Here is a 27598-nt window from a genome sequence, read left to right on the forward strand (position 1 = left end):
AGATACAAATCAACAGAACTAAGCATCACTCACGTGATAGTTGGTGACAAGCTTAACTGCTGAGTGGGCAACTCTTGCCCTGACGTCAGAGTCCCACTGCTTGCGCTTTGTGAAGCACACAGAACAGAAAGCATGACCTGAGCAGCAAAGCAGAGAGCACTGATGACATGTGGTAGGTCAGGGTTTCTGTGTTCTCTGATAAACACTGCAGGACAGCACTCAGGTTAGGGAAGTTGAAAACTTCCCCAATATGGGAAAGGAAATAGTCAATCAAGTCCAGGAAGCACAGAGAGTCCCATACAGGATAAATCCAAGGAGAAACACGCCAAGACACATATTAATCAAACTATCAAACATTAAATTCAAAGAAAAAATGTTAAAAGTAGCAAGGGAAAAGTAACAAATAACATGCAAGGGAATCCCCATAAGGTTAACAGCTGATCTTTCAGCAGAAACTCTGCAAGCCAGAAGCGAGTGGCAGGACATTATTTAAAGTGATGAAAGGGAAAAACCTACAACCAAGATTACTCTACCCAGCAAGAATCTCATTCAGATTCGATGGAGAAATCAAAAGCTTTACAGACAAGCAAAAGCTAAAAAAATTCAGCACCACCAAACCAGCTTTACGACAAATGCTAAAGGAACAACAAATGCTAGGCAGGAAACACAAGAGAAGGAAAAGACCTACAATAACAAACCCAAAACAATTAAGAAAATGGTAATAGGAATATACATATTGATAACTACCTTAAATGTAAATGGATTAAATGCTCCAACCTAAAGACACAGACTGGCTGAATGGATAAAAAAACAAGACCCGTATATATGCTGTCTACAAGAGACACACTTCAGTCCTAGAGACACATACAGACAGAAAGTGAGGAGATGGAAAAAGATATTCCATGCAAACGGAAATCAAAAGAAAGCTGGAGTAGCAATTCTCATATCACACAAAATAGACTTTAAAATAAAGACTGTTACAAGAGACAAAGAAGGACACCACATAATGATCAATCCAAGAAGAGGATATAACAATTGTAAATATGCACCCAACATAGGAGCACCTCAATACATAAGGCAAATGCTAACAGCCATTAAAGGGAAAATCAACACAATCATAGCAGGGGACTTTAACACCCCACTTTCTCCAATGGACAGATCATCCAAAATGAAAATAAATAAGGAAACACAAGCTTTAAATGATACATTAAACAAGATGGACTTAACTGATATTTTTAGGACTTTCCACCCAAAAACAACAGAATACACTTTCTTCTCAAGTGCTCATGGAACATTCTCCAGGACAGATCATATCTTGGGTCACAAATCAAGCCCTGGTAAATTTAAGAAAACTAAAATCGTATCAAGTATCTTTTTGGACCACAACACTATGAGACTAGATATCAATTATAGGAATAAATCTGTAAAAAATACGAACACGGACTTCCCTGGTGGTCCAGTGGCTAAGACTCTGCGCTCCCAATGCAGGGGGCCCGGGTTCAATCCCTGGTCCAGGAACTAGATCCCACACGCCTCAACTAAGACCCGGTGCAGCCCCCCCCAAAAAAAAAAAAAAAAAAAAAAATACAAACACATGGAAGCTAAACAATACACTACTAAATAACCAAGAGATAGCTGAAGAAATCAAAGAGGAAATCAAAAAATACCCAGAAAAAAATGACAATGAAAACACAACGACCCAAAACCTATGGGATACAGTAAAAGCAGTTCTAAGAGGGAAGTTTACAGCAATACAATCCTACCTCAAGAAACAGGAAACAATGCAAATAAACAACCTAACCTTATACCTAAAGCAATTAGAGAAAGAAGAACAAAAAACCCCAAAGTTAGCAGAAGGAAAGAAATCACAAAGATCAGATCAGAAATAAATGAAAAAGAAATGAAGGAAAGGATAGCAAAGATCAATAAAACTAAAAGCGGGTTCTTTGAGAAGATAAACAAAATTGATAAACCTTTAGCCAGACTCATCAAGAGGGAGAAGACTCAAGTCAATAGAATTAGAAATGAAAAAGGAGAAGTAACAACTGACACTGAAGAAATACAAATGCTCATGAGAGATCACTACAAGCAGCTATATACCAATAAAATGGACAACCTGGAAGAAATGGACAAATTCTTATAAAAGCACAACCTTCCAAGAGTGAACTGGGAAGAAATAGAAAATATAAACAGACCAATCACAAGCAATGAAATTGAAACTCTGATTAAAAATCTTCCAACAGGGCTTCCCTGGTGGCACAGTGGTTGAGAGTCCCCCTGCCAGTGCAGGGGACACGGGTTCATGCCCTGGTCTGGGAAGATCCCACATGCCACAGAGCGGCTGGGCCCGTGAGCCATGGCCACTGAGCCTGCGTATCCGGAGTCTGTGCTCCACAATGGGAAAGGCCACAACAGTGAGAGGCCCTCATACTGCAAAAAAAAAAAAAAATCTTCCAACAAACAAAAGCCTAGGACCAGATGGCTTCACAGGTGAATTCTATCAAACATTTAAAGAAGAGCTCACACCCATCCTCTCAAACTCTTCCAAAATATAGCAGAGGGAGGAACACTCCCAAACTCATTCTATGAGGCCACCATCACCCTGATACCCAAACCAGACAAAGATGTCACAAAAAAAGAAAACTACAGGCCAATATCACTGATGAACATAGATGCAAAAATCCTCAACAAAATACTACCAAACAGAATCCAACAGCACATTAAAAGGATCATACACCATGATCAAGTGGGGTGTATCCCAGGAATGCAAGGATTCTTCAGTATACACAAATCAATCAATATGATAAACCATATTAACAAACTGAAGAATAAAAACCATATGATCAACTTAATAGATACAGAAAAAGCTTTTGACAAAATTCAACACCCATTTATGGTTAAAAACCCTCCAGAAAGTAGGCATAGAGGGAACTTACCTCAACATAATAAAGGCTATATATGACAAACCCACAGCCAACATCATTCTCAATGGTGAAAAACTGAAACCATTTCCACTAAGATCAGGAAAAAGACAAGATTGCCCGCTCTCACCACTATTATACAAAATAGTTTTGGAAGTTTTAGCCACAGCAATCAGAGAAGAAAAAGAAATAAAAGGAATCCAAATCGGAAAAGAAGAAGTAAAACTGTCACTGTTTGCAGATGACATGATACTATACCTAGAGAATCCTAAAGATGCTACCAGAAAACTACTAGAGCTAATCAATGAATTTGCTAAAGTAGCAGGATACAAAATTAATGCACAGAAATCTCTTGCATGCCTATACACTAATGATGAAAAATCTGAAACAGAAATTAAGGAACCTCTCCCATTTACCACTGCAACAAGAAGAATAAAATACCTAGGAATAAACCTACCTAAGGAGACAAAAGACCTGTATGCAGAAAACTATAAGACACTGATGAAAGAAATTAAAGATGACACAAACAGATGGAGAGATATACCATGTTCTTGGATTGGAAGAATCAACATTGTGAAAATGACTGCACTACCCAAAGCAATCTACAGATTCATTGCAATCACTATCAAACTACAAATGGCAACTTTCACAGAACTAGAACAAAAAATTTCACTATTTGTATGGAAACACAAAAGACCCTGAATAGCCAAAGCAATGTGGAGAAAGAAAAATGGAGCTGGAGGAATCAGGCTCCCTGACTACAGACTACACTCCAAAGCTACAGTAATCAAGACAGTATGATACTGGCACAAAAACAGAAATACAGATCAATGGAACAGGATAGAAAGCCCAGAGGTAAACCCACACACATAGGTCACCTTATTTTTGACAAAAGGAGGCAAGAATATACAACAGAGAAAAGACAGCCTCTTCAATAAGTGATGCTGGGAAAACTGGACAGCTACATATAAAAGAATGAAATTAGAACGTTCCTTAACACCACACACAAAAATAAACCCAAAATGATTAAAGACCGAAATGTAAGGCCAGACACTATAAAACTCTTAGAGGAAAACATAGGAAGAACAGTTCATGACATAAATCACAGCAATATCCTTTTTGACCCACCTCCTAGAGAAATGGAAATAAAAACAAAAATAAACAAATGGGACCTAATGAAACTTAAAAGCTTTTGCACAACAAAGGAAAGCAAAAATAAGATGAAAAGACAACCCTCAGAATGGGAGAAAATATTTGCAAATGAAGCAACTGACAAAAGATTAATCTCCAAAATATATAAGCAGCTTATGCAGCTGAATATCAAAAAAACAACCCAATCCAAAAATGGGTGGAAAACCTAAATAGACATTTCTCCAAAGAAGATATACAGATTGCCAACAAACACATGAAAGGATGCTCAATATCACTAATTAGTAGAGAAATGCAAATCAAAACTACAATGAGGTATCACCTCACACTGGTCAGAATGGCCATCATCAAAAAATCTACAAACAATAAATGCTGGAGAGGGTGTAGAGAAAAGGGAACCCTCTTGCACTGTTGGTGGAAATTTAAATTGATACACCCACTGTGGAGAACAGTATGGAGTTTCCTTAAAAAACTAAAAATAGAACTACCATATGACCCAGCAATCCCACTACCAGACATATACCCTGAGAAAACCATAATTCAAAAAGAGTCATGTACCACAATGTTCACTGAAGCTCTATTTACAATAGCCAGGACACAGAAACAACCTAAGTGTCCACTGACAGATGAATGGATAAAGAAGATGTGGCACATACATACAATGGAATATTACTCAGCCATAAAAAGAAACGAAATTGAGTTATCTGTAGTGAGGTGGATGGACCTAGAGACTGTCATACAGAGTGAAGTAAGTCCGAAAGAGAAAAACAAATACCGTATGCTAGCACATATATATGGAATCTAAAAAAAAAAAGATTCGGAAGAACCTAGGGGCAGGACAGGAAAAAAAGATGCAGACGTGGAGAATGGACTTGAGGACATGGCGGGGGGAAGGGTAAGCTGGGATGAAGTGAGAGATTGGCATGGACATATATACACTACCAAATGTAAAACAGATAGCTAGTGGGAAGCTGTTGCATAGCACAGGGAGATCAGCTCGGTGCTTAGTGACCAACTAGAGGGGTGGGATAGGGAGGCTGGGAGGGAGAGGCAAGAGGGAGGGGATATGGGGATATATGTATACATATAGCTGATTCACTTTGTTATACAGCAGAAACTAACACAACATTGTAAAGCAAATATACTCCAATAAAGTTGTTTTAAAAAAAAAAAAGCAGCCTGAGAAAAACAACTTAGTTTGGAAGCTTTAGCTAAGAAACAATACATAATGGGGGGAGGGGTAGGAAGAGAAATCAAGCTAAAGTTTATTCCTTTAAAAAAAAACCATTTAGACACAAAATCTAGGAAAATAAATACTAGTTCTAAGCTCAAGAGAACTTGCATCATTTCAATTAACTAACCAAAAGCATCCAAAACCTCATTCTGTATCAGTTCATGTGAGATGAGCTAATGTGGTCAGTTGACTGGTTCAGAATGTTCCCATGGATACCAATTATTTTGGATGGGGAAAGTAGTACAAGGTCTACATCAGCTGCCCTGAAACATTTTTCTTACTTGTGTTTGAAAACATACAAATGTGAAATGTCTTTCTGGTACTAAACTTCTGACAGTCACAGAAAACAATGTTGCATTCTTTTAAAATAAAACTTTGTACCCTTCACTTGACACAGAATCCGGTCTAAGAAAAGCATGTCTTAAACTCAACCCACGGGGGTTTAGTGTAGTTTTTAAATGAAACATGTGAAAGACAAAAATTCAAATAACTTGGGGTTAAATAGTTCTGCTCTGACATAGTAGGTGAAACCACATGGTGCCTGAAATAGCTCAAAAATGATGAAGCTGGATTAGATGAGCTTGAGAACATCGGTGGTTTTGCAAAAGCCCTAAAAAACAAACAAACAAAATAGTTCATTAAAAGTTCTTTAGCAAAGCCCTTAAACATAAAATATTTCATTCCAGGGCTTCCCTGGTGGCGCAGTGGTTGAGAGTCCGCCTGCCGATGCAGGGGACACGGGTTCGTGCCCCGGTCCGGGAAGATCCCACATGCCACGGACCGGCTGGGCCCGTGAGCCATGGCCACTGAGCCTGCACGTCCGGAGCCTGCGCTCTGCCACAACGGGAAAGGCCGCAGCGGTGAGAGGCCCGCGTACCGCAAAGAAAAAAAAAAAAAATTTCATTCCACATGAGCGCAGTTCTCAACCGTGTGGCGCTGTCTCCGCCACCTCCACCTCCCCATTAACCTATTCCCTATTAAGTAATAATTAAAGGCAGGCATTTGCCACTGTGGGAAAGGGAGGAGGGGTAGGCAGAGGGGTTGGATTTTCTAAGTTTCTTTTTTAAAGAACTTATACACAATAGCTTGCTTGGCTTCAGTATAAATTAAAAGGAGCTAAGCTAAGTTTGAGGTGGCACAGGTTGGTGTGTACTGTAAGAGCCAATACTTAGCTGATCTTTACTATCGGCTGGTAGTTGAACATTTATCAGCCTACCTCCAGGTAAGCTGTTATCAAATCTCAAGTTTATCCAACATTCACTATGTAACTTTTGCATTGATTCAGAGTGTAGGGTCTTTACAAACCTAGCATGCCTTCATTATTTTTCAGTATAGACACTCAAACTTTTTTCTTTAACTAAAATTCTTTTTTTTAAACGAAAGTAGATATTTTAAAACAAGACTGTCTATGGAAATGAACAAGAGACTATCCCCCCAACTAGACCTGAAGCTCCATGAAGGCAGGGACCTCATCTGTCTTTTTTACCACTGTTCCTCCAGTGTCTAGAACAGTGCCTGGTACAGATGACATGCCCAATAACTGTCTGCTGAATAAACGGATTTGTAAGGTTAACAATTTTATCTCTGATACTTCAGACATAATTATTATCTAAATTGTATTTTAATAAAATCACATTTAATAATTTGAAGAATGTAAATTTTTAAAGGCTACAAGAACTAAAGATAGACTTCTGACAATAATATTGTTTAACTGACACTGTAACCCTAGGTGCGAACATGACTATTTACTGACCAAAACAAGAGCAATGGAGTATGGTATAAGGAATAATGGTTTTGGAATCAGAATGACACAGGCTGAAATCCCTTCGTTCCCACATTTAATAGTAAGAATACAAGTTTTAATCAAATTATTGTTTGCTTACAAACACTTTCATTTATTGAAATACATATTAAAAGCATCAAAAATGAGACAGGCAAATAAAAAATCTGAAACATCTGTGTTGGCTGTTACTTTGCTGGCCTCCCAGCATTCACATCCTTGTATAATCACCTCCTCTTGAATGTGGGTTGACCCTGTGACCTGCTTTAACCAATGCAATGTAGCAAAAGTGACTCTGGGTCAGTTCTGGGCCTAAGCCTTAAGAAGGCCACCTTTGTACTCCAGGGCATGCAAGCCACCATGTAAGAAATTCAACTACCCTGAGACTGCCATGGTCTTCAAAGCCTAACTAGCCAGGTGGAGAGGCTGCATGAAGGAGAAACCAGATAGGTCAAAGTCTTGCTAAGCTCCCATCCCAGCTGACAGTCAGTGCCAACTTGCTAGTGTGTGAGTGAGGCTATTTTGGACCTTCCAGCTGTCCCTGAGCCCAAGCCAACACCACGAAACGCAGAAGAACCACTCAATACCGTAACAGATAATAAATGGTTTTTACTTTAAGCCATTAAGCTTTGGTATGGTTTGTTAAATTAAAATAGATAACTGACAAACATAAAAGGTTAAACATTTTATTTTTACTTTAAGCCCATGAATGGGTTTAAATCTGCCACGACTCTGATGAGGCTACAGCCTTGTCTTTTGGTGTGAGTCCCTGAGAAAAGTCACGCGTCAACTTTGTCACATATACCACAACCAAAGCACTGCATCTGCCATCCCCACTCTCTAGTTCTTTAAAATGGAACAAGAATTTAAAGATTTTCAGAGGGTAATTTTTCTGGATTACCTAAACTTCAACAGTTCTCTCCTATCCCTAATTTGATGGTAAGTTTCTTTTCACGACCTATCTTTTGGAGACTTTCCAAAGCATTCCAAATTAGTTTATACAGAAACTACAATTCTCTTTTGCATTCACATCTCATATATTTGCATAATAGTTTACTAAATTCTGCAATTACAATTAAAGCGTACAATAGACCTAAAAAGATTTAGGAACAAACCAGGAACTCCTGATAAGCATATAGTTCAATTGATGGGAACGGAAAATCACAGGCATTCTAGAGACAGCCTATTAGTCATAGGCATTCATGATGCTGTGAGAGTCAGTCAATATGTCTTATAGAAGAAATGGATAGGGTTAGGTCTTGGAAAGGGTTACATAGATGAGTGTATAAGGCCTGCCTGGCTTAGATCTTCTAGAAGTCTTTTATTTCACACAAAGATTTTTACAAGGTATACTTTAGCAGTCCTGATGTAGGTCAAACAAAATAGAACACAAAGATAGAAAACATATATATATATATATATATATGAAAAAAAATTATCCCACATGGATAAACTTTACTCATCATTAGAAATAAAAATAATTACAAGCTATTTTTAAAATATTTTCAGATGAAGGCTTTCAGAAAATAAAATCATATAAACAAATATTACAAAATGCTTTAAAGACTTCACATTATTATTCTTCACTTCTGGTTAACCAGAAGATATCCAAAAAGAACTAGAACAAAAAAAAGAGAGAAAAGTTTTAGGTATTCAAAAACATATGAGTCATGCTATAGATAAAAGACAAGTGTGATTATTTCTATTATTTCTGCAATTTTACTGCCAACAGTTGAGTACTTAAAAACAAGGGGACAGGGCTTCCCTGGTGGCACAGTGGTTAAGAATCCGCCTGCCAACGCAGGGGACAAGGGTTCGAGCCCTGGTCCGGGAAGATCCCGCATGCCACGGAGCAACTAAGCCCGTGCGCCACAACTACTGAGCCTGCACTCTAGAGCCCGCGAGCCACCACTACTGAGCCCGCAGGCCTAGAGCCCGTGCTCCTCAATAAGAGAAGCCACCGCAATGAGAAGCCCACGTACCACAACGAAGAGTAGCCCCCGCTTGCCGCAACTAGAGAAAGCCCGCGCGCAGCAACAAAGACCCAAAAACAAGGGGACAAAGAAAAAGACACTTTCAAGTGTGCGTTCTTATTTTTGCCAGTTCTAATGACCCCCAAAATGTGAGTATATCTATTGATATATCTTTATCCAAAGCTTTGCAAATCAATACTAGATTGTATGTGTACAGATTAGCAAGGAGACAATCAAAAGGGAATAAAAACTCTTCTTAGGTGCACCTGGTTGTACAGGAGTGGATGCAGGGAGCACTTCTTTCAATACAGGAAGTGAAAATAAGCACCACTTCAGTCTCACTGTGGATGCAATTTACAATGAAATGCCAAAGAAAAAAACATTTAAAGAAAAGCAACATAAAATGATGATTCATTCGAAGGTTTTTATAGGCTTAAGTAAAGAGAACTCTGGGACTAAGGCAGGGACATCTGAAAGATGAAAACCTGCGTCAAAGCTGGGAGGAAAAACAAACAAAGAGGCTTATCCCTATGCCAAGTGCACCCAAAACATTTAAGAGTTTAAAGAGACACAAGACAAATGTTTAAAACTTTAAACATAGCAAAAAAGAATTATGATCTCCCTCTACTTTCTTTCTTACAAGTGAGAACATTTAAAAAATCCCCTTATTGTAATTTGAATTTATATCTGAAAAAAGTATTTTATGTCATTACTTCCCATGTAATTCTCAGAAATCAAGTAACTGAAGAGCCACTTTCTGTAGGAAACAGATGAGTTGTCTGCATCGCCTTATCTTTTTTCTAATTTAAATTTTAAAAAGTTACTATAAATATAAATATGCTCTATGACACACATATACTTTCAAAATATGAACTCCAACTGTTGAGGGGATAAATCGAGGAAAAAATACAAGCGTATGAGATACTCTCCCAGGGTTTTCAGTGAAGAAAAATGGAAAGAAAAGTGGGAAAAGCAATTAGGACAATTTGGACATTAAATCTCTCACCTCTGCTTTGACACTAGCACAGAAAGAGCTCATTTATCTGGAGACCAGATCTTGGTTTCCAATACCACGCATCAACAAAAGAACAAGGACTTCTTGGAGAGATGGCTGATTCCAGGACGGGGGCAAGGAAGATGTAATGTGAGCTTGAAGTATCTTGTAAGTGCACCAAGTGAGGAAGTGTTCAAAAAACAAAAAAGCAATGGGATCATGTTAAAAGGACACAGGAGCAACCGAAAGAGCTCCCACTGGCCGAAGCTGGAACAATCTGAGCAAGAAAATAAATGACAGAGCACTGGAGTCTAATCATGAATCCATGAGTTCATATGGATATAAACAATTACTATATAAATAACCAGGAGAAGAGACAAATCTGGACAGAAAAAACCCAAACAATTTACGCAGCCAAGTGATCAAAGTTAACATCATCAGTGACAAGTCACGTTGAGAGCATGAGCTCCTGATCTGATGAGAAGGGCACTTCACCTCTATGGTCATCTTCCCAAAACCCATAACTACAGCCAAACCATGATAAAAACAGCAGACAAACCCAAACTGAGGAACAGTGTAGAAAATACCCGACTGGCACCCCTTAAACTGTTCAAGTCATCAAAAACAAAGAGGGTCTGAGAAACTGTAACAGCCAGGACACGGATAAGGAGACATGATGACTAAATATAATGTGGTGTCCTGGATGGGATCTGGGAAGAAGAAAAGAACATTAGGAAAAATGAATGAAACTGGAATAAAGTACAGAGTTTAAGTAAATAATAATGTGCCAATATTGTATCGTTAGTTGTAACAAATATACACTGTAATGTAAGATTTAACAACAGAAGAAACTGGACACAGGATATATGGAAATTCTCTGTACTATCTCCAACTGTCGCTAAATCTAAACTATTCTAAAATTCAAAATTTATTTAAAAATTAATTAATATAATGACATTATATGGAAGAGTTCCATGACAATGCTGAAGAAATTTGGGTTACTATACAGGTATAAAAGACTAAGAGCCAGGACTAAATGAAAAACGTAACATTAATTATAAAATTAAGCCATTCTTTATCAGTATAACCAAGATTGCGGTTGTAAAACAATTTTTAAATGGTAGGTGAGGAAATGCCATTTAAAACAGTGACTTCCTAAACTGGGATATGCATCAGATTTCTATTTATGCTTTTCATCAGCTATATAATTTGTCACACAGTAATGAACAATTTTCATTGTAACAGTATAACTACTACCTTACATACCAGATACCAACCATCTGCCAGACACTGTGCTAAACATCCTACATGATCTCATTTACTCCCTATGGATTAAGGACTATGGCACCATTTCAGGAAAGGATACTTTGCCCAGAAGGCTCGTCCTCGTTGATTATGAGAATTACCATATAGTCTCATTATCAAATACCTATCGCTCAATTAGGCAATCTACAAATGCTATGCCATTTGGTCTTCCCAACACCACTGCAAGTACTATCACAATCCCTATGTTACAGAATAGGAAAAGGAGTTGCAAAGGTAACTTGCCTGCTCCCTGCGAAGTCTCTGTGCCGAACTGGAGCCCTGGTCTGACCCCAAGGCCCGGGACCCTCCCAACTTCAGCCCACCCCTCACTCCTAGGTCACTGGGATGTCTGCCTTCTCCCAAAGGCAGGCACAGAGGAGTACCTCCCCTGTGGAAGGAGGTCCCTACTGGCTGGAAAGCCTGGGGACAGTTCAGGGACTGAGTTCTCTGGCCAGCTCTGGGGCTCCCTTCTTTGGTGAAGTCTTTTAGCCACTCTAGGTCTATACTTCCTCACCTGTCAGCCTAGGTAAGACGCTGAGTCTAAATTCCAGCCTGGGGAGACACAGCGTGCTTATGATACAAATGACAGGGGGAAAAGTGAGAGTTTTGTTTGGCCTGCTTATGTCTGCATATCAAATAAAAGGTGTAACTCAACTCCACTCTCCCTCTGGTAGCTTCCTACACCCCCTAACAAGTATAGGAACCACACCCTGTCTTCCCTGGAACACCAAAGTACTATTCCTCTAACAGAGGACTCATCAGACCAGGCTGCTGTTTCCGTTTCATGTAAATCTGTGTGTGTTTAAGACTAAAAAAGTGTAAAACTACCCATTACAGGGAAAGAAAAACAGGCCTTTTAAATTAGAGGCCAGTTATTTGGAATTAACAACAATTAACTTTGTTTGAGAATGGATTTTGTGTAAGAGATAGAAAACGATATAAAATTTTTAAATGTATGTTATTTTATTTCATTCCCTTTCAGTTTTTTGTTTCTTGGGTCTCTAGTCCAATGATTTATTTATTTACAGTTGAAAACACATATTAACTGTTTTATACTGCACTATGTGTGCATGTGTGTCAACTACACCATTAGACCTTCACTTCATTCACCATCGGCCCTACTGGACAAGCGCTGTGCTAGGAGTTGAGGAAACATACAATAGTGAACAAGAGATTCACCATTCCTTCCCTCTTAAAGTTTTCGACCTATAGAAAGAACGAGGTATTTAGCATATAAGTACACACACAAAAGTCTTTAAAGTGCAGTTCTTCATTATGCTGTGAAGGAAGATTACAAAGCATACCAGCAGACAGGATCTAGCCTGAAGAACCCACAGGGTGATAATAAAGAATATATCTCCAAAGAAGGAACACTTAAATGGAAACTCAGAAGCTCTGAAGGCACTGACCAGAAGGGGGGGGGAGGGTGGTGGCTGAGACAGAAGAGCCCACAGCTCATTTGAGAAACATAAAGGCCATGATGGCCTAGAGTAGAGGGCAGAGCAAACAAGAGCACCCAAAGGGGCAGGCAGTCATCAGATTACGCTAAAGCAGATTCATCCTAGAAGAAAGGTGCAGCCACAAAGAGCATTAAGTAGGCGAAGGGCATGAGTGAACTGACCTTTCTCATCAAAGTATTTCCCACATCACCTTACACTAGCAGACAGGTATAAAGATATAACACAAGGCCTCTCAACTATTCAATCTTAAAGTCAATCTAAACAACTATTCTGTCTACACTAGGCCAACAAGCAAGACCAATTCACCTGCCAGGAGCCAACAGAGGAGGAAAAAAAGAATTGTTCACTTGAGAGGAGTTATGAAATCCTTAAAAATGGCAAGTTAACATCTAAGAAATAAAACACTATTCAACATCAAAGATGTAATTAAAGACACAGACAAAAAGTTTGTCTCATGGGCTTCCCTAGTGGCACAGTGGTTGAGGGTCCGCCTGCGAACGCAGGGGACACGGGTTCGTGCCCCGGTCCGGGAAGATCCCACGTGCCGCGGAGCGGCTGGGCCCGTGAGCCATGGCCGCTGAGCCTGTGTGTCCGGAGCCTGTGCTCCGCAGTGGGAGAGGCCACAACAGTGAGAGAGGCCCCCGTACCACAAAAAAAAAAAAAAGAAAAGTTTGTCTCATGAAAAACATAACTTTCTTCTAACTAAAAACTATATAAACTGGGGGAAATAATTATAATGTACCTAAAAAAATTTTAGAAAGAAGCTCCTATTTTTAATTTTATAGTTTTCTTCACTAAGAACATAATTGGTAACTGCGGTTGAATACATAAGGCTAATGTGAAATTAACTGGAAATGTCGGGCCTGAAGGCCCGTGAGTATATAAATACCACTCACAGTTTCCGAAAAGAAGTATCTCACGGTATATAATTAAATGCAACATGTACAAAATACAGGGAATGTAAAAAATAAAGTATCAAAACTATATTACTTTATATCTCCATCACAGAGACTATGAGTCCTTTGAAACTGAATGTAAATTTTAATCACATCCATTTTTGGAGTCAAGAGTCCATAGCTTTATCAGATTCTCAAATGTAGTCTATGACCCACAAAGGGTATAGAAGCATGGACCTAGACAATATTTACCACACAGTTAGCAGGGTTCTCCTTTCAAAATATCTCATCCTGACATATACTAAACAGACATTCAAAGGATAAAGGTATCAGATGAATAAGTAATTCAAATCAATACTCAAGCTACAAGGTTGCTTCCACCCGCACTAGGCAAGAATAACAACCCCCCTCCAGACCACATACACTGGCTTTGCCCAAAGCTGACTTCTAAATCACATCAATGTCAAGTGCACCAAATAAGACAGCAATTTTCAATCTTTTGTGACACTCTGTTGTTTTACGTTTGGAATGACACCGTCCTCCATGCTTCTTGTAAAAGTGGTTAATTAAAATAAATTAACATTTAATTTAACAGCCCAATTAATTTAGGAATAATTAGAAAAATCCTTAAATGGTTCATAAGCAAGGCTACAACTAAATACAATAAAGGCAAAGCCTCTTGGAAAAAAAATTTAAGCAAACATGGAACACAATGGTTTGGTGAATGAGATAAAAGGAGAATGTTTCATATAATACATTACTAGAGACGTGAACGCAGAAGAAAACAATTACAAGAATAAAGTTATTGGGGCTTCCTTTGTGGCACAGCAGTTAAGAATCCACCTGCCAATGCAGGGGATACGGGTTCGAGCCCTGGTCTGGGAAGATGCCACAGAGCAACGAAGCCCATGCACCACAACTACTGAGCCTGCACTCCAGAGCCCGTGAGCCACAACTACTGGAGGCTGCGATCCACAACTACTGAAGGCTGCGATCCACAACTACTGAAGCCCATGCACCTAGAGCCCATGCTCCACAATGAGAAGCCACGGCAATGAGAAGCCCACGCACCGCAACGAAGGGTAGCCCCCACTCGCCACAACTAGAGAAAGCCTGCGCACAGCAACAAAGACCCAACGCAGACAAAAATAAAGAAATAAAATAAATTTATTTTAACAAAAAAAGAATAAAGTTATTTATAAAACTGACATACAAGGGTAGAAACCATGGAAGAAAAAGAGATTTAAGCAGTGATTTTCCAGTGATAATTTTTTTTTTTTTGCGGTACGCGGGCCTCTCACTGTTGTGGCCTCTCCCGTTGCGGAGCACAGGCTCCGGACGCGCAGGCTCAGCGGCCATGGCTCACGGGCCCAGCCGCTCCGCGGCATGTGGGATCCTCCCGGACCGGGGCACGAACCCGTGCCCCCTGCATCGGCAGGCGGACTCCCAACCACTGCGCCACCAGGGAAGCCCTTCCAGTGATAATTTTGGGTTTATCTTTCTTGAGGCTAATTGAACTGTTTGAATCTATGGGTTTATAGTGTTTGTTCATCAAATGTGAAACATTTACAGCCATATTTCTTAAAATATGTTTTTCAGTTCCCCCCCTCGCTTTCCTCTTTCAGGAACTCCAATTACAGATATGCAGAGGGCCTGATATTATCCCATACGTCGCTGATGTTCTATACATTTTTTTCTAGTCGGTGTACTCTCTGTACTACATTTTGCATAGTTTCTATTGCTATGTCCACAAGTTCAAAATTTTTTCTACAGTGCCTACTCTGTTGATAATCCCAACCAGTGTATTTGTCATTTCAGATACTGTATTTTTCATCTTCAGACATTCCATTTGGGTTTTTTTTAATATCTTTTATTTTTCTCCAATGTTCATGCTCTCCTTTAAATATACCTGAACATAATTCAATAATAAAAAGACAAATAAACCAATTAAAAATGGGGAAAGGATCTGAATACACACTTCTCCGAAGATATACAAATGGCCAACAAGCACCTGAAAAGATGCTCACCATCACTAGGAAAATACAAATCAAAACCATGAGATAGTACTTTTCATCCATTAGGGTTGTTATAATCAAAAAGTCAGAAAGGGACTTCCCTGGCAGTCCAGTGGTTAAGACTCCGCACTTCCAATGTAGGGGGCACGGGCTCAATCCCTGGCCAGGGAACTAAGATTTCACGTGCTCTGCAGTGCGGCCAAAAATAAATAAATAAATAGTTTAAAGTCAGATAATAACAAGCATGGGCAAGGATGTGAAGAAATCAGAACTCTCATACACTGCTGGTGGGAATGTCAAGTGGTGCAGCCAGTTTGAAAAACGTATGACCCAGCAATTAGACTCCTAGGTATATATATGCAAGAAAAATGAAAACATATGTCCACACAAACAACTGTATAAACACTTGAATGTTTATAGCGGCATCACTCATACTAGCCAAAAGGTGGAAACAACCCAATGTCTATCGAGTGAAGAACGGATAAGCAAAATGTAGCATATGCATTTAGTGAAACATTATTCAGCCAAACAAAGGAATGAAGGACTCATACATGGTACAACATGGGTGAAACTTGCAAACATTAGGCTAAATAAAAGCTGTCATAAAAGACCATATATTATATGATTCAATTTATAAAACATGTTCAGAACAGGCAAATATACTGACACAGAAAGTAGACTAATGGTTGCTTAGGACTGGGAGGGACGGGGGTTGGGAGGCAGCAGTAGCTAAAGGGTACCAGGTTTCTTTCTGAGGTAATTAAAACACTCGAAAATTGACCAGGTGATGTTTGCACATACCTTCGAGCACACTAAAACAACCGATCTGGACACTTTAAATGCGCGAACTGTATGCCATGTGAATTACAACTCAATAAATTTATTTTATTTTTTTTCCCCTTCCCTTTTTTTTTTCCGTGGGGACACCTCGGATATGAACCAAGGACCTCTTGATTGGCAGAAAGCTATTTAAAACAAAATAAATACGTAAAGGCAAGATACCTACTCCTATAGTTCTCTTACTCTCCATGTAAAACCCAGTTTCAGTCAGAATACTTTCTGATAGCCTAGAAATGGAATGTTTAAGAATTCAAATATATATACTTTGAGGTCAGTACAAGCTTTTAGCACCAAAAAAAAAGGGGCTATCTCACTTGTTCATGTCCTGAAGAAATTTTGAACAGCAAAACACTTGGGACACTGTATGGTACAGATCTCTACATAACCAAATTACCTTACTTTAATCACCTATTATTCAAATTCTAACAAAATAATTTGAAAAAGCACTAGCAAATGAGCAGGATTTGAACAGAAGGCAATCCTATTTCTACTAAAACAAGGAGAATTAGGGATCTTATGACAGGTTCTACATCAACTCTCATTCAGAGAGCGATTCTAAGAGGAGCGCTCTTACCAGGTATGTAAGATGTAGTATCCAGCGATGCAAAAACGAATAGAAATCTTGCATACGGAACCTTAAAAAAAGACACTCCTTTGTCTTTTATTAGTTCACAAATTCTCAGAAAATGAGAACAGAAAGGGAATACAAAGGAAGAGGTGCCAAGAACCAGTAAAATTATTAAAGTCTTGTCAGTGATAATTCATTGAATTAACTCATTCATTCCATCAACAGATACTTATGCAGTATCTACCATGTACATAGCTATTAGAACAAGATTTACAGTGATATAAAAATACATACAACCTACATTATAAGCTCTTTTATGGCTTACAGTTTATGTAAGCTATGGTATTTTTCCATAAAATATAGAAAATGGTACTTATGGTATTTTTCCAGAAAAAAATGGGTCTGAAATGATTTTCCCTTAATTACATGTGTTGGACTTCCTAGCTTTAAAGAAATGGAAGAAAATTTAAAAGAAAATATTTAACTATGTGAACATTTAAAACTTCAATATATAAAAAAATAATAACTAAACATATTAAAAGTTAACCTGGAAAAAAAAATGTCCTTAATTTATAAAAGAGTCATTATTGTAAAGCAATTATACTCCAATAAATACGTTAAAAAAAAAAAAAAAGACTCATTAAAACTAGCAAGAGGGCTTCCCTGATGGCGCAGTGGTTGAGAGTCCGCCTGCCGATGCAGGGGACACAGGTTCGTGCCCCGGTCCGGGAAGATCCCACATGCCACGGAGCGGCTGGGCCAGTGTGAGCCATGGCCGCTGAGCCTGCGCGTCCGGAGCCTGTGCTCCGCAACAGGAGAGGCCACAGCAGTGAGAGGCCCGTGTACCGCAAAAAAAAAAAAAAAAAAAAACTGGCAAGAAAAACCCTAAGATACAAACAGCAAAATAAGCAAAGAATATAAAAAGATAATTCACAAAATAAATTTAAGTAGCAATAAAACATGAAAATAGTTCCACCTATTTAGTAACCAGACACTCAAATTAAAACAAGATAACCCTTTCCGGGCTATTAAATTAGCAAAGACTTTTTATAATAATACTCAAAGCTAGAAATCTAGTAAGGTAAGCACTATTTGTGGCCTATACATTCATATAATCTTTTCAGAAGAAAATGTTTAACAGTAGATATTAAAACTCTGAAATGTGTTCAAACTCCTTTCAAATTCTACATTCAGGAAATGACTTTACGAGAGCAGCCAGAAGAGCATTAAGAGCTGTGGATCAGCACGTTCACGGCAGTGCTACCCAGGACAGCAAGAAACTGGTAATACGTAAATGGTTTAGAGCATGACCATAAACTGAAATTATAGAGCTATTTTTAAATGATGTTTTAATATTTTTACTAACATGGCAAACGCTCACAATATGTTCAGATAATATATCATGCCCACCTCAGTCTAGAGGGACCTCTTCTCACCCCTGTATAATTTACTTGGCAATTAATCATTCTTTTGATATCTTTTACTGCTATAATAAACTATTATTTAAATCATTCACCACATCCTTTCACATTTATGCCTAAGGAGACAGCATATAAAATACAGGACCACAGACTCTGAAGCATAACAAGGATGAATGTGTCCTGACTCCAGGTATTCTAAACTAATACATCCATCTCTCTCTCTCTCTCTCTCTCTCTGTCTCTCTCTATCTCTCTATATATCTCTCTCTCTCTCTCTCTCTCCCCTTTATTTATTTTTTTGGCCGCACTGCACAGCACACAGGATCCTACTTTCCAGACCAGGGATTGAAACTGCGCCCCCTGCAGTGAAAGCCAGGAGTCCCAACCACTGGATCACCAGCGAAGTCCCCTGAACTAATACATCTCTTAAAGACTCACTTTCTCCACCTGAAAAATGCACATCTATTTTACAAGTTCATTGTAATCATTATATAAAACATGTTATACTATTTGAATGATGGTACACAGGTACATGATAGATGTAAATTTACCATTTCTGCACCAGACCATGAATTATAAAGCTTCTATTTACCTCATCTCTTCTCCTTAACTAAATTATAAATCCCCTGAAGACAGGGCATGTTTTACGTTACACTTACACATAATACAAGTATTATCTACCTGCCTAGGCGACTGTGAGAGGATTCAGAAGACAAGTGCCATTTGAAATGACTGCAGTAGAAAAGTGAGGAAAGGGTAGTTGATACACAGGAACCAATCTACTCAAAGGCAAGAAGTTGAGAAAAAAGATGCCATGTTCAGGAACGGGAGAGATGTTCAGTGTGGATGACGTCTATTTGGCCTGGACCTTAAGCTTAAAGGAGTTTCAAATTTAGCTACCTTTGAGTGGCAAATTTGTTTAGGGATGTATTGAAAGGTCCGCTCACAAACAGACTTTAAGTGAAATTCATGGCCTCCCTATTTCTAGCTAAATCTGAGGGTAGGGAGATCTCCAACCCAGAAAGCTCCCTGGACCAGGGGGTAGGGGAGAGGAGAGGGGAGTTGTTATTTACTGGACACAGAGTCTCCGTTTTGCAAGATGAAGAGTTCTGGAGATCTGCCACAGTGTGAACGAATATACTTAAACACTACTAAGCTGAACACTTAAAAATGATTACAATGGTAAAAAACAACCCCCCCAAAACCCTGAGTGAATAAAAACACCCTGGGATACGTTTACACAATGAAGTACTTTATAGTAACAAAAATAAAAGAACCACTATCACCCAAAACAACATAGGTGAATCTCATGAACATCATGTTGCATGAAAGATGTGAAATATCACTAAGTGTCAGGGCAATGAGGAGAGGAGGGTAGTGACCATGAAAGATGTGAAATATCACTAAGTGTCGGGGCAATGAGGAGAGGAGGGTAGTGGCCATGCGGGGGCAGAAGGGGTCTCTAGGGTGCTGCTTCCTTCACACAGGTGATCTTTACAAGAGCAAGTTCACTTCTAGATAATTTATCATGCTACGCATTTCATATATATATTATACAAATGTCTGTGTTACATTATACAACAGCAAATATTACACAAAAATTTAAAATAAAAAAACCTGAGGGAACCTACCAGGTCCCACCTAATTGGTCAATTGGCCTCTCTTTCTCTTTCATCTCTGTATTATCAAATTCTGTGAATTGCCTATATAGTTACCTCTATTATATATAATTCAATATGTAAAATTCTGTACTTAGAGAGGAACAGATTATACCTAAAATATATATAGGTATACTCTTTAATACTGCAATTTCATTTCCAGGATTTTATCCTAATAAAATATCTTGGATATACATAAAGACTGAGCCAAAAAGAATGTTCATAACATTGTTGCTTATAATAGCTAAAGAAATGGAAACACCCTAAAAGTCCAACAAAGGACTAGTTAAATTAATTAAGATCACAAGCAGCTTCCTGGAATAGAAACATCAGAAAACACTCAATGGGGGTCAGGAGGCAGCTGCTACACAACAGAGGCTCCCACTGGCAGACAGAGATTACCCCCAATACTATGTAATAAGAATCACTACATCCCACTTTAAGTTTTCCATCACCTACAGACAGGTGCTTGTTTTACTCGGCTGCTTCCCTGAAAGCACCTAGCATCGGCTACAGTCCAGGGTGCCCGTCTTCAACAAAGAAGGGCCATCTCAGGGCCGGTGGAAAAGGACTCTCCCATGTGTTATACTTTCAGGTACAGGCTTCTGATGGCCTCTTTAAACAGCTCTGAGATCACATCAGTGGAATGAGTCAGGATTTATAGAACTCTAGTCAAAGTAATTCAAAAACAGTTAAATTACAGTATTCCAATAAAGAGGAATATTGTTTGTCATTAAATATGTTTAAAACATGGGAAAGTGCTCATGATACGGTAGCTTCTAAAGATAAAATGTATGAAGGGGAAATATATATATATATATAAACATATATATAATATATGTAATTTATATACTGGATTGGCCAAAAAGTTCCTTCAGTCTTTAAGTAAAATAAAAGACACATTCTTCATTTTCACCAAGAACTCTATTGAACAGCATATTCACCCTTTTGTTCCACTACCTTCTGCCATTTTTCAGGCAACTTCATAATTCCATCTTCCCAAAACTTTTTACCTTTTTGAGCAAAGAACTGTTCCAGGTGCCTCTTACAGTCTTCCGGGGAATTGAAATTTTTTCCATTAAGAGAATTTTGTAAAGACAGAAATAAATGGAAATCCGAAGGTGCAATGTCTGGTGAAAACGGCAGATGAATCAGAACTTCCCAGCCAAGCTGTAACAGTCTTTGCCTGGTCATCAAAGAAACACGCGGTCTTGCGTTATCCTGATGGAAGATTATGTGTTTTCTGCTGACTAATTCTGGACGCTTTTTGACGAGTACTGCTTTCAGTTGGTCTAATTAGGAGCAGTACTTGTTGGAATTAATCGTTTGGTTTTCCGGAAGGAGCTCATAATAGAGGACTCCCTTCCAATCCCAACATATATACAACATCACCTTCTCTGGATGAAGACCGGCCTTTGCTGTGGTTGGTGGTGGTTCATTTCGCTTGCCCCACGATCTCTTCCATTCCACATTATTGTACAGTATCCACTTTTCATCACCCGTCACAATTTGTTTTATAAACGGAACGTTTTCCTTACGTTTCAGTAGAGAATCGCATGCGGAAATACACTTAACTTATGTGGAACCCGAACATCAAAGCGATTAATGTAACCAAGCTGGTGCAAATGATTTTCAATGCTTGATGCAGGTTATTTTGAGAATTCGGATATCTCCCTCGTGGTATAACACTGATTGTTCTCAACTAATGAGAACAATCAACTTCAGCTGGTCTACCTGACTGTGGAGCATCATCCAGCGAGAAATCTCCAACACGAAACTTCGCAAACCACTTTTGACACGTTCGATCAGTTACATACAGCACCTTCTCCACACACCGTACAAATCATTTTTGGGTTTCAGTTGCGTTTCTACCTTTCTTGAAATAATAAAGCATAATATGCTGAAAATGTTGCTTTTTCCCTCCCACCTGCAATATTAAAATGGCTACACAAAAATCCACCAATTTTGATAAGTTTTTTCTTTAAATGCACGCTGATATGTTAGGGTATATGTCACAATGCAACCCAACAAAATTGTCTGGAATGAAATTAAAGACAACTAAGCACTGCTAGTTGTCTTAACAGGAAAAAAACCAAACGAACTTTTTGGCCAAACCAATATATAAATCACACACACACACACACACACACACACACACACACACACAGAGGTAAAGAGGTAAAGCTCAGGAAAGAAATATGCCAAAATGTTAATGGTGACTATTTTTAGATGGTAGGATTATGACTGGCTATTTTCTTCTTTATACTTTTCAGATTTTTCTACAATTGACACGTGTTACTTTTATAATCAGAGAGATTTCTAACTGATTTAGAAAAGTGATTTCATTCACTTTTCTGAGGCAACAGCTAGACCAATTTCGAAAATATTACTCTTAAACATAATGCACAACATTTAAAAAAATGAAGACAGTCGTAATCTAAGTTGTAAAGACACGTCAAGTTAACCAAACAACTAAAAAGAAGTTCCAGAGAAAAAAGACTGAGCTGTGCCTCATGACCTAAAGGAGTCATTCAACCTGTAGTGTAAACACTTCTGATTTTAGTGTCATGATTTATGATGCTCGTGTCAAAATTCCAAACACCTTTAGGAATATGCAAAATAATCACAGCTGAAGCAAAAGAGGGAATTTGGAAAAGCCAGGTCCCCAAATCCTCTTCCTCCTATGACTTCAACAGACATGGAAAAAACAAATGTTTCTTGAATAAAGATTACTGCAGCTATTTTAAAATGTACCTAGCCTCAAAACATACCTGATGGCTTTTTATGAAAATTAATTACAATGGACTTCCTCCCTTTTCACTTTAAATGAAAAAATAAAAGAAATTAATAAAGAGAACTAAATTACTGAGCACTTTATATAAAAGGCCATTATCTCATTTAATTTAGTAACAACCTACGAAGGAGGTGCTATTATTATTTGATTTTCAAAGGAGCAAACTGACTCTGAGAGAAGTTAAGTAACTTTCCCCAAATCAGAGGCTACTAATTAAAAGGTAAGATTCAAAGCCTGTCTGTCTAGTACCAATACCTCTGTGCCCTCCAATATATCCACTGCCTCCTCCATCCAACAAGTACCTGTGGAGAGCCTACCACTCATTAGACACTGTGCCAGGAACGGAGACCTAAAAGTGAGCCAAACGACCACATCCCTGCCCTCCTGGAGTCTGATGGCTATTGAGGCCAAGAGACAATAAACAAACATTCATTCAAGTAGATAATTACAAATGGTGAGATGCCAGAACATGGTGGAGAACCACTGGGACTAGGAAGACTCAGAACAGAGGGACTTAATCTAACTTCTAGTGAAGGGGTATGAGGTTAAGGGAAGGCTAACCCTGAAGTAAGCAATGCTTAAAAGAAGACCAGGAGGAGGAGGAAGAATTAACAAGGCAAAGAAGGAGAGCAAAATATAACACCCCAGGTCATCCTTTTCTTAAAAATGTACTTGGGGGGCTTCCCTGGTGGCGCAGTGGTTAAGAATCCACCTGCCAATGCAGGGGACACGGGTTCCAGCCCTGGTCCATGAAGATCCCACATGCTGCAGAGCAACTAAGCCCGTGTGCCACAACTACTGAGCCTGCGCTCTAGAGCCCTTGAGCCACAACTACTGAAGCCCGCGCGCCTAGAGCCCGTGCTCCACAAGAGAAGCCGCCGCAATGAGAAGCCCACGCACCGCAACGAAGAGTAGCCCCCACTCGCCGCAACTAGAGAAAGCCTGCGTGCAGCAATGCAGACCCAATGCAGCCAAAAAATAAATTTTTAATAAATAAAAATATACTTCACTGCAGTGAAAATTGCTGTACCCTAACACACACACACACACACACACACACACACAGAGCAGGAGAGAATGAGTTCCTTTTTTTTCTTTTCTTGAGGACTGCTCTACTGGAAAAAAAATTAAAATACATATTAGTGTTTCAGAGAAAAATGAACAAATTATCTAATGTACTCACACAGTCCAACACAAATTTTACTGTAAAATTAATACCAAATTTTAAACTCATCTTTACAACCCTTGTGTTTAAGGATAAGCAACCGAGAGAACAACCTTGAGACACAGGATAAGATGCATTCTTACTCCTGCCTTTGGGGAATAATGCTGTTTTCAAAGAAGAAACAGTCGGATCCAAATCGTGCCTAGCTTCTTCAAAGCGCCTTTTGACCATTTAGTGGATAAGCACAATACTTGTTCTCCTGACTCAATCTCAAGGGACAAAGGACAAAGTATTTGCAATAGCATCTTTTTAAAATTTTGGTGGAGCCGTGTTTTTCAAAATGAGGGTCACAACCCATTTGTGGATAATAAAATCAATTTAATGAGTCATGATGAACAATTTTTTTAGTAGGAGAACAAAACAAGAATTATCAGCATATATCATATATTACAAGGTCAAACACTTTCATAAATTTTTGTTTCAGTTATACAGCACCCACATACTGTTGTAAAACATATTTCCTACCATAGGTCACAAGCACGGCCAGAGTTTCAACATCACCACCCCGGGACAGAAATTACAATCTTACTGCCTGATTGACCTAAAGACTGAGCACAGAAAAACTAAGGCAATCTCTAAAAAGGTTGATTCTTTATTCTGTGAACTTGAAACAAAGTTTCATGGGAAAAAAAGGTGCGTACAATGAGTTTGGGGGAGATTTCAGGGTTGGGTGTCTCTTTTGCATTTTTTTTTTTTCTGAAAACAAATCTTTCATCACTTCTCCACCCTGTAAAGTCCACTTAATCCAGAAAGCCTAGTATTCCATCCATGGTTGGTGTGCGGGCCTGAGCTGAAGAGCACCTTTAGCTCTGGACACTAACGGGAGCGCAGAGTGACAGAAGGAACGGGAGGTGAGAGCCTGGAGACCTGGGTCCTAGGCTGTGACCCTGGGGAAGCTGCAGCCTCTGTAGGCTGCTTTTCTCACCTCTAAAATGAAGGGCATGGCTCAGATGCTCTGGTCCAGGAAGATCCCACATGCCACGGAGCAACTAAGTCCGTGCACCACAACTACTGAGCCTGCACTCTAGAGCCCGTGAGCCACAACTACTGAGCCTGTACGCCACAAGTACTGAAGCCCACGCGCCTAGCGCCTGTGTTCCACAAGAGAAGCCACTGCAATGAGAAGCCTGCACACCACAATGAAAAGTAGCCCCTGCTCACTGCAACTAGAGAAAGCCCATGCACAGCAACAAAGACCCAACACAGCCAAAAAATAAATAAATAAATTTATTTAAAAAAAAATTTTGTGAGAAAACCAGCTTATACCTATATTTTTATGTTCCTACACAAAAAGACTTCAGAATTTTAATGGTACAATAAATTTAATGCATGTATTAAATTTTCTTCCAAACTATTTCCACTGAAAGACTAAAAAGGTTGACAATTTCTATTAATTTTACATCTCCAAACTAGTTGTCCTCTAATAAGCCCTGTTGAGAACATTCTACAGTTCAGCAGTATCCTCAAATAGCCTGCTCACATGCAAAAAGAAAAAAAAACCTCCACTGAAAACATCAAATCTGATCAGCTTTAAAGCTTAGCATCTACTTTTTTCCACAGAAGGCTTACTTCCTCTGAAATTATGCTGAAAGGAAATCCTCTTATGAAACGCTTTCGAAAGAATGCCTAATATATTCTTAATATCTTTCCCTGCTACTTTATAAACACTTGGCACCCATACGATCCATGAGACTAATACTTCTACTGATGTCTGTGAAATACGACGAATGTTCTTACAGGTCAAAAACGAATTTTCATTTTGCCTATGCCATCAGTGAATAAATATCTAAAGGCAACTTGCACTCCATACGTGAGGGTGAGGTCTGTGGGAAATATAAGACTGTACCTACCACACCTACTTTCCAGAGAAATAATGTTCCTTTTAAAATACAGTGGTTTCAACCATGCCTCTTAAAAAGGGTAAAGTATTTTAACATAACATACATGTTGAGAATATAGTTATAGATCGAAGTAATAATTCTATGACTATAAAGGCCACCACAGAGCAAAGTCCTTTGTTTGTTACTGCTGATGTTGCTTGTACCTCAACTACAAACTCTGTTATCCAGGATGAACTAAATAATTAAAGAAAACCAAATGGATATCGTCAGCTCAGATAGTGCATATATACTAAAATTTTAAAAAGGAAAATTTAAATTAATTTAAAATTTGGCAACAATAGTCTCTTTATACAACATATAGAATCTTATCAATTTCAATTTTAGGAACAATGCAAAGTAAAGAGACTTAAAACGATAAATGTACAGGAATTTGGGCTCTCTAGCTTTTTATTGTAAAATAAAAACATGTAACGTTCATTATAAAAAATTTTAGGAAAAAAGTAGAATGTATCCCTTCAACCTTTTTTCTAGACACATACATACTTTTTTTTAATGGGTTCATACTAAGTATAAGGATTTTAAGAAGCCCAACTCAAATTATTAATGGTTTATGCAGAAATAAAGAATTTATCAATTCACATATCGAATCAAGAGAAAAATGGGGGTGAATGTAGCATAAAAGGACAATAGCCAAAGACTTCTTTTGGTCTCTTCTTTTCTCTGGGGTTCAACGTCACTGTCTGAAACCAAACTAGTTCTCTGTGAGATGGTGACTACGGTTCGGGGAGCTAGCTCTAGGCTCAGGACTCCACAGTACACATTTCAGTTACTAAAAAGAGCTTTTCTGTCCCCCAGCTCCAATTTGAAAAATCCTAGGAAAGAACTCGAATGGCCTGGCTTGCATCAAGCGCCCACCCCTATAGCCAGGAGTGCGTACGCCGAGGGCAGCTCCAATCTGTACCATGGAGCTAGAATCGAGACGGGGGGTTGGGTGAGGGGGCAGGACAGTCACAGCTGGTGGAGAGATCTGTACGAGCTGAGCAGCCACCTCAAGTATTGGCTACCATCTTCTGCACATGCTGTTGTATAATCTGCTTTTCTCATTGAACACAGTGGTGGGTATGTATAAATCTGAAGTACCTGAGAATCTCTTTAAAAGTAGATACTCAGGTTCCACTTGTATGAAGCCTTATCTAGAAGGAATTATATCATGACCATTTGCCCATGTCACTGAATATTCCTTAAAAACATGGTTTTTAATAGCTGCACAGAATTCTCATGTAGGTCTAAATTTTTTAAATTTAATTTTATGGACTTCCCTGGTGGCACAGTGGTTGAGAATCCACCTGCCAATGCAGGGGACACGGGTTCGATCCCTGGTCTAGAAAGATCCCACATGCCACGGAGCAACTAAGCCCGTGCGCCACAACTATTGAGCCTGCACTCTAGAGCCCACGAGCCACAACTACTGAGCCTGCATGCCACAACTACTGAAGCCTGTGCACCTAGAGCCCGTGCTCTGCC

At 38.9% G+C, this 27598-nt stretch overlaps 1 protein-coding gene across 9 annotated transcripts in view; it reads right to left on the bottom strand.

Annotated features, from left to right (window-relative positions):
* MAP3K4 (mitogen-activated protein kinase kinase kinase 4) overlaps positions 1 to 27598 on the bottom strand; it is a 112802-nt gene that overhangs the window by 79567 nt on the left and 5637 nt on the right. Inside the window, exon 1 of one of the 9 annotated variants that reach the window (XM_027081671.1) lies at positions 34 to 285. The exons of the other annotated variants lie outside the window; for them this stretch is intronic. Coding sequence (XP_026937472.1) covers positions 34 to 134 — 101 coding nt within the window. The 5' untranslated portion in view covers positions 135 to 285. Of the gene's footprint in view, positions 1 to 33; positions 286 to 27598 lie in introns of those variants that run through there. 9 annotated transcript variants of the gene reach the window in all.

The sequence above is a fragment of the Aethalodelphis obliquidens genome, unplaced genomic scaffold, assembly GCF_003676395.1.
Source record: "Aethalodelphis obliquidens isolate GAN/ISIS:26980383/991018 unplaced genomic scaffold, ASM367639v1 scaffold3, whole genome shotgun sequence".
In the NCBI taxonomy this organism is placed as follows: Eukaryota; Metazoa; Chordata; class Mammalia; order Artiodactyla; family Delphinidae; genus Aethalodelphis; species Aethalodelphis obliquidens.